Here is a 5,991-nt window from a genome sequence, read left to right on the forward strand (position 1 = left end):
CCCCCCCCCCCCCCGAGGTTTTTATCCGTTTCATTAAATAACCTGACGTTGCGTCGATCCTCTTCTGCTTCAGTGACCATCAGATGATGTCGCGGCCTCTCTCCGCCGTCGGCTACAGGCGTCCCCTCAGTCACCACGCTCACATGGCCATGATGATGCGGCCCGACATGAGGTACAAGGTGAGCCGGTCTGCAACCAGCTGGGGGGAAACTTAAACCGACGGGACTTCCTTTAAATCATCGATCGATTTCCAAAAATGTTTCCACAAATTTCACCACAGCTGTTGAGCACCTTTTACAGATAAAACTTACAATAAAAGAATTAAATAAATGAATAAATGTCTGCAGTTAAACCACGCCCATTAGATCCTAAACGTCTCGCTCGCCGCCGCCCTAAACGCGCCCGCCGTCTCTCCTCAGGCCGAGAACATCCTGATCCTGGACATGGACCTGCCAGCGCGCACCACGAAGGAGTACCAGGAGCCGGTCATTGCCCCAAAGGTGGCGGCGGCTCTGGAGGACGCTCTTAGGGACGAGGACGAGATCCAGGTGGACGCCTCGGGCTTTCACAGCAGCTTGGGAGCAGCTCCGCCCATCGGCGGCGGCGGCGGCGGCGGCCTCAAGAAGCCGAAGTCCGGGTAAGAGCGGTTTGAAGAACGTCTCCGTCGCTCAGATGGCTTTTTAACGCCCGCTGCTGTTTCCTGTCCCCCAGTCGGCCGAGGACGGGCAAGAAGGCGAGCACCCCGACGTCTCCGTTCGGCGCCGGCAGTCCGGCGTCTCCTCTCTACCCACAATCCCGCGGGCTGGTGCCCAAGTGACGGCTCCGCCCCTTTTCCTGCTTCAAGATCCTCCCGAGGCCGGGTTCTGTGCCCGTCAGAAATCTAATGCTGCTCTGTGAGTTTCAACCACGTCACTGTTCCACGCCGAAGCCTCGAAGTCTTAAACGCCGCCGCGGGCCGTGGCGCCAACGTTTCAGGTTTAAGTTGCTGTTTCTCGGCGCCGGAAGGAAGCGTCCTGGTTATTTAGCTGTTTGTAACGTTTCCTTTCAGGACCTTTGACCCGTAAACGAGAACACCCCGGTCCACCTGAGTTATTTCCAGCAGCAAAGCTTCTGTCACTGATTGGTTCTCGGCGCCGGCGAGCCGCCCTGGTTCCTAACAGAACCGACGGTCGTCCATGGGAACGCCTCCTCCGAAGAGAGCCGCGGCTCGCTCGCTGCAGGTCCCGCCTACTCCGAAATAATCCAAATCTGTAACTTCGTTTTCCTTTTTTTTTGGCCACGAAAGCTCCGCCCCTCCTCTGAAAAAACGCCACTTTAAGGCCAGCTGGGAAAACCCGGCCGAGCGACGCTCCTTCCGAAGACGCCGCGGTTGCTGTGGTTTGTAGAAACGAGCCGAGGGACGTCGGGGGGCGGAGCGTCCCTCGGACACATCAGGGTCCCAAGGTGCCTTAAACCGGCGTCCTCGGCGTCTTTATTTGAAGACGGCGAGGACGCCGGCTGAGATTTCTTCATTCCAGCGTCAGAGGAACGGAAACGCAGCGGAAACCGGGAAAGGTGACCCTTCAGATCAGATACATCAACAACCAGAACGACAAACGGCCGCAGGCAAAAACATTATCGCCCTTCCCACCAATCAGAGCTCAGACGGGTCAGAACCAGATCTGAGATCAGATCCAGAACTTCCTGGAAATTCAGGAGATTTGTTTCTGAATTAAACGTTTTAGAGCGTATAAATCTCCAAAACCAGAGTGGAGCAATTCCTTTTCCCCCTCCGACTGCGTCCGTCGAGAACCGCCCCCCACTTCCTGTCCCCTGGAGGCTCCGCCCACCTCTCTGCTGTAACCCGGCGCCGCCGTTCGACCCACGCCTGCACAACCACGTCGGATCATTTCACGTTAAATCCAGCCGGGCCGACCTGTAGTCACTTTGCAACAATAAAAAATAAAAAGTAATTATTATTATTTAAATTGTTCCTTTTTATAAACAGATGTAGATGTAATTTTTATATTCTTTTCTCTTTAAGATGTTTATTTTTTAATCTAAAGTGTTTTATTTTTTTTTTGCGTCTCACATGCAGTATCTGTGTTTTCTTTCCACGCGCACTGACTTCGTTTAACCGCCGCCGCCGTCGGGTCAGAACCCCGGAACCTGAATGTTTTTATTTATCCGAACATCTGTGACCAATTTTAACTTTTTATTTTTTAGCCAAACGATGATTCTGTGGCTCTTTTTTTTTAAATTCATTATTAAAGACAGTTTAGTGGAAAACGTCTGTTTTTATTTTCTGTTCTGTCCCTTTAAGAGCGGCCATTTTGTTGTCATGTCTGGTTGTTTGGAGGACCTGTCAGCGGTCAGTGTCTTACCTGCAGCAGATCTTAAAGACGTTTTATCGGAGCGGTTTTAGCTCTCTGCCACACCTCTAGCAGTGTCGGCCATTTTGAATTGGGCTGCCATGAAAAGGAAACAAACAGCTGCAGACAGAGAACTGATTAATTGAGTGATGTAGTAAGACTCTTATTGTGAAGGACAGAGATAGTAAGACTCTTATTGTAAAGGACCGAAAGACAATAAGACTCTTATTGTAAAGGACATTAAGACTTATTGTGAAGGACTGAGAGATAGTAAGACTCTTTTTGTGAAGGACTGAAGGACAATAAGGCTCTTATTGTGAAGGACTGAGGGACAATAAGACTCTTATTGTAAAGGACAGAGACAGTAAGACTCTTATTGTGAAGGACTAAAGGAGTTCTGTGACTCTTATTATAAAGGACTGGGGGACAAGGACTCTTATTTTGAAGGACATTAAGATTTACTGTGATGGACTAAGAGACAGTAAAACTCTTATTGTGAAGGACTGGGGGACAATAAGACTCTTATTGTGAAGGACTACAGGACATTGAGCTCAAACCCTCATAAATCATCTGAAACTCTTATTTCTTCAACTTTAGAAACAAAAATAATTAAATCTTTTATTTTTATTTCCCTCTTGATTTGAAGCTGAAACAGTTTTTAGTTTTATTTTTGTTAATTTAACTTTAACTAATTAAACTTTAGATTATTTAACTTCTGACTTCCTGAAGTTAAATAATTCACCAGGACTTTGTTTTTTTTGTTTTTTTTCTTATAATGAACTTTATTACCAGGAGTCAATATTACAGCTGAAATTAAAAAAGAAGCAAGCCTGTCTCATCAAAGTACAATAAAAAATAAAAATAAAAATAAAGAGAAACACAAACGAATACATTCAGCAGAGCACAGAAAAGCCAAATAAGATCAGGAATGATCAGAAATAAAGATCTAAAATCATCTAATTACTGAATGTCTGTCAAACTGGGACATTCTTCGTCTGCATCTGAAGCTTTTTACGATTTAAAGTCAAACATTAAAAAAAAAACAATCTTTATCTTTTCTTTTTCGATCTGCTGATCTGCCGTTAATCCACAGTTTGGCACAGATAGAAACTAAAAGAAATGCTTCGTTAAAAACTAGAATCCATTGTGGAAAAATAAAAAGGAGACTCACAAACACGCTTTGTATTTTTAAAATCTTCACGCTTCAAGTTTCGGAAAAAAAAAAGAGAGAAGAAGAAAACCAACGTGAAAAAAAAAAAAGAACCGGCGGAGCGGCGCTTTTACCGACGGCGAAGGGAAAATCGTTTCCGGTTTCTGCGCTGGTTCAAGAGCTTTGTGGTTTCTGGAGACAGACGGGAAACAGCTTCTTGGATGTGGATGTAAGGAATTTAAACCTGAGGCCCCGTTCACACCGGAACGCGACCCGCCATGATGTAGTCAGAGTACCGCCAAGAGTACTCCCAACGGTACGATCCGCCCATCAACTCCCTCACACGACAATCCTGAATACACGCATCTAAAGTTGGAGCACTGACCAGGTTTTTAAAGGGGTCGCCTGTGATTCTAACCTTTGACCCCGTGACCTTGAAATCAATAGGGATCATCCCTGACCCATGAGGTGTCCAGCTGTGCAGTTGGACATTTCCCTCGTTACATGGCTGCAGAGTTTGATGAAACAAGAGTACCACCAACGGTAAATGATATGCCTGTCAGTTTGGACAAGGTTTTGTTTTTTTTACAAATGGGTCACCTGTGATCTTAACCTTTGACCCTACAGCCTTGAAATCAATAGGGATCATCCCTGACCCATGAGGTGCCCAGCTGTGAAGTTGGACATTCCCTCATTACATGGTTGCAGACTTGGAGCTTGGACAAAAATTGTTGTTTTTTAACAAATGTGTCACCTGTGGCCCTAACCTCTTGACCACATGACCTTGAAATCAATAGGGATCATCCCTGACCCATGAGGTGTCCAGCTGTGAAGTTGGACATTCCCCCGTTACACAGTTGGAGAACTAGAGCCTCGACAAAAGTATTTATTTATTTTTTTCCAAATGGGTCACCTGTGATCATATCCTTTGACCCCGTGACCCTAAAATCAATCGGGATCATACAGCTGTGAAGTTGGACATTCCCTCGTTAGAGCTTGGACAATAAACTGTCCACAGCTGGACGGATGGGCAGACGGCACTGTAACGTCCTACGAGCCATGAAAGAAAACCAAAAACAATCAACTGAACGTGTTTTAGTGACGTTTTCAGGAACGCAGAAGGAACATCTGGGTCCATATGGGTGTGGGGGGAGCAGATTTATGACCCGAGGCCCGGTCCAGGACCTGAAGCAGGTCTTTGGGTTTGCAGCAGAGTCACGAAGCCGCGGCCGGACCGTGCAGGAAGTAACGAGTAACGCCGCAACAATAAATACGACCCGATGCTCAGACCAGGAAGCTTCCCGGTCTCATCCCGTTCAGGACCTGCTGGAGGAGGTTCCTCGCCTGCTGATGGCTCCTCCAGGAACCGTTCCACCGAACCTGGTTTGTGTTCACCTGACCCACAGACTGCAGGCGCAGCGTCTAACTGACTCGTGAGGGCGTCTCTCGGCCTTGTGGCTTAGATTTCGAAAGCGTAACAGATTTAGCCTCTGCGACTCACGTAAGGAGACCGAACCCCCCGTGAGCGACTCGAGACGTTGTGGAGACTCCGTCGTGAACGCTGCAGACATGAAAGGAGCTCCAGGAGAAGCTCCTCCGGTTGCTGCAGCGGCTGAGTCAGAATCAGCCAGAAAGTCTCGTTAAATGGTTCTGAAAACCTCCGCAGGCCGTCACGACGTAGAGCCAGGCTGCACACCGGAGGAGGTTCTGATGGGCCGAGGAGAGACGGGCAGGGTCCAAGTCCTGAGTGAAGAGGGCCTTTTAGAGACTCTGCTGTTTGAATATGAATGTCGGGACTGGAAGTTAGCTGCACCGGCAAGGAGACGAGTTGGACCGCAACAATAAAATGTGTGCATAGAAAAACAAAAATTACAAAAAAAAAGAGGAAAGTTCAAGCTTCTACCGAGTTTCTCATCTCCTGAAAAGGTTTCTAACGCTTGGTCTCAGAAGAGCCGGTCATTTAGGAGCCGATCGGCGTGTTTCAGCCCGGCAAGAATCCTCACAGAGCGCCGCAGCCGGGCGGAAACAAACCGAACTTCCCGGTAAACGACCGAATGGACCGAGGCAGAGTTTGGAAATAATCACGACTGTCACTGCGAGTTGTACTGACTTCCTGTGAAACGGACAAACCCTGTCCCCATCGGGCGTTTCCTCGATCTGTAATTACCGTAAAGACAAACGCCTCCTGGGGGGCGGCAGCGGACGTACAGCCGCTCTCTCTCCGCTCGCCGTCCAAACTTCTGCTGCCGTCACTCAACGCTGGAACACAACTAGAGAAACGCCACAAACTGTAAAACTTCCTGTTTTTGTTTTTGCACCACACAAACCTGATCAAAACACGCCCAGAGTGGTGAAAGCCTCCCTCCTCCCCCCTTCGGAGGGAAAATAAATAATCTGACTCTTCAGGAAACTAATAAAGAGCAGCAGAGAGGAAGGAGGAGGATGATGATGGAGAGGAGGATGAGGTGAGAAAGGAGCGCTGGGGGGGGG

At 48.0% G+C, this 5,991-nt stretch overlaps 2 protein-coding genes across 4 annotated transcripts in view; one reads left to right on the forward strand and one right to left on the reverse strand.

The window, feature by feature from the left end:
- The window catches only part of kif3b (kinesin family member 3B), an 8,197-nt gene extending 6,236 nt beyond the window's left edge, over positions 1–1,961 (forward strand). Inside the window, exons 7-9 of one of the 2 annotated variants that reach the window (XM_017439731.2) lie at positions 74–179; positions 420–637; positions 712–817. In XM_017439731.2, the coding sequence (XP_017295220.1) occupies positions 74–179; positions 420–637; positions 712–817 (430 nt within the window). Of the gene's footprint in view, positions 1–73; positions 180–419; positions 638–711 lie in introns of both variants that reach the window. The other variant, XM_025002418.2, reaches the window with a different exon arrangement.
- A 1,137-nt stretch (positions 1,962–3,098) lies between these two features.
- LOC108250036 (protein-L-isoaspartate O-methyltransferase domain-containing protein 2) overlaps positions 3,099–5,991 on the reverse strand; it is an 8,162-nt gene continuing 5,269 nt past the window's right edge. For both annotated transcript variants that reach the window (XM_017439719.3, XM_017439721.3), the window contains exon 8: positions 3,099–5,991. The gene's annotated coding sequence lies outside the window, so the exon portion shown is untranslated.

Source organism: Kryptolebias marmoratus, linkage group LG8 (genome assembly GCF_001649575.2).
Source record: "Kryptolebias marmoratus isolate JLee-2015 linkage group LG8, ASM164957v2, whole genome shotgun sequence".
NCBI classification, from domain to species: Eukaryota; Metazoa; Chordata; class Actinopteri; order Cyprinodontiformes; family Rivulidae; genus Kryptolebias; species Kryptolebias marmoratus.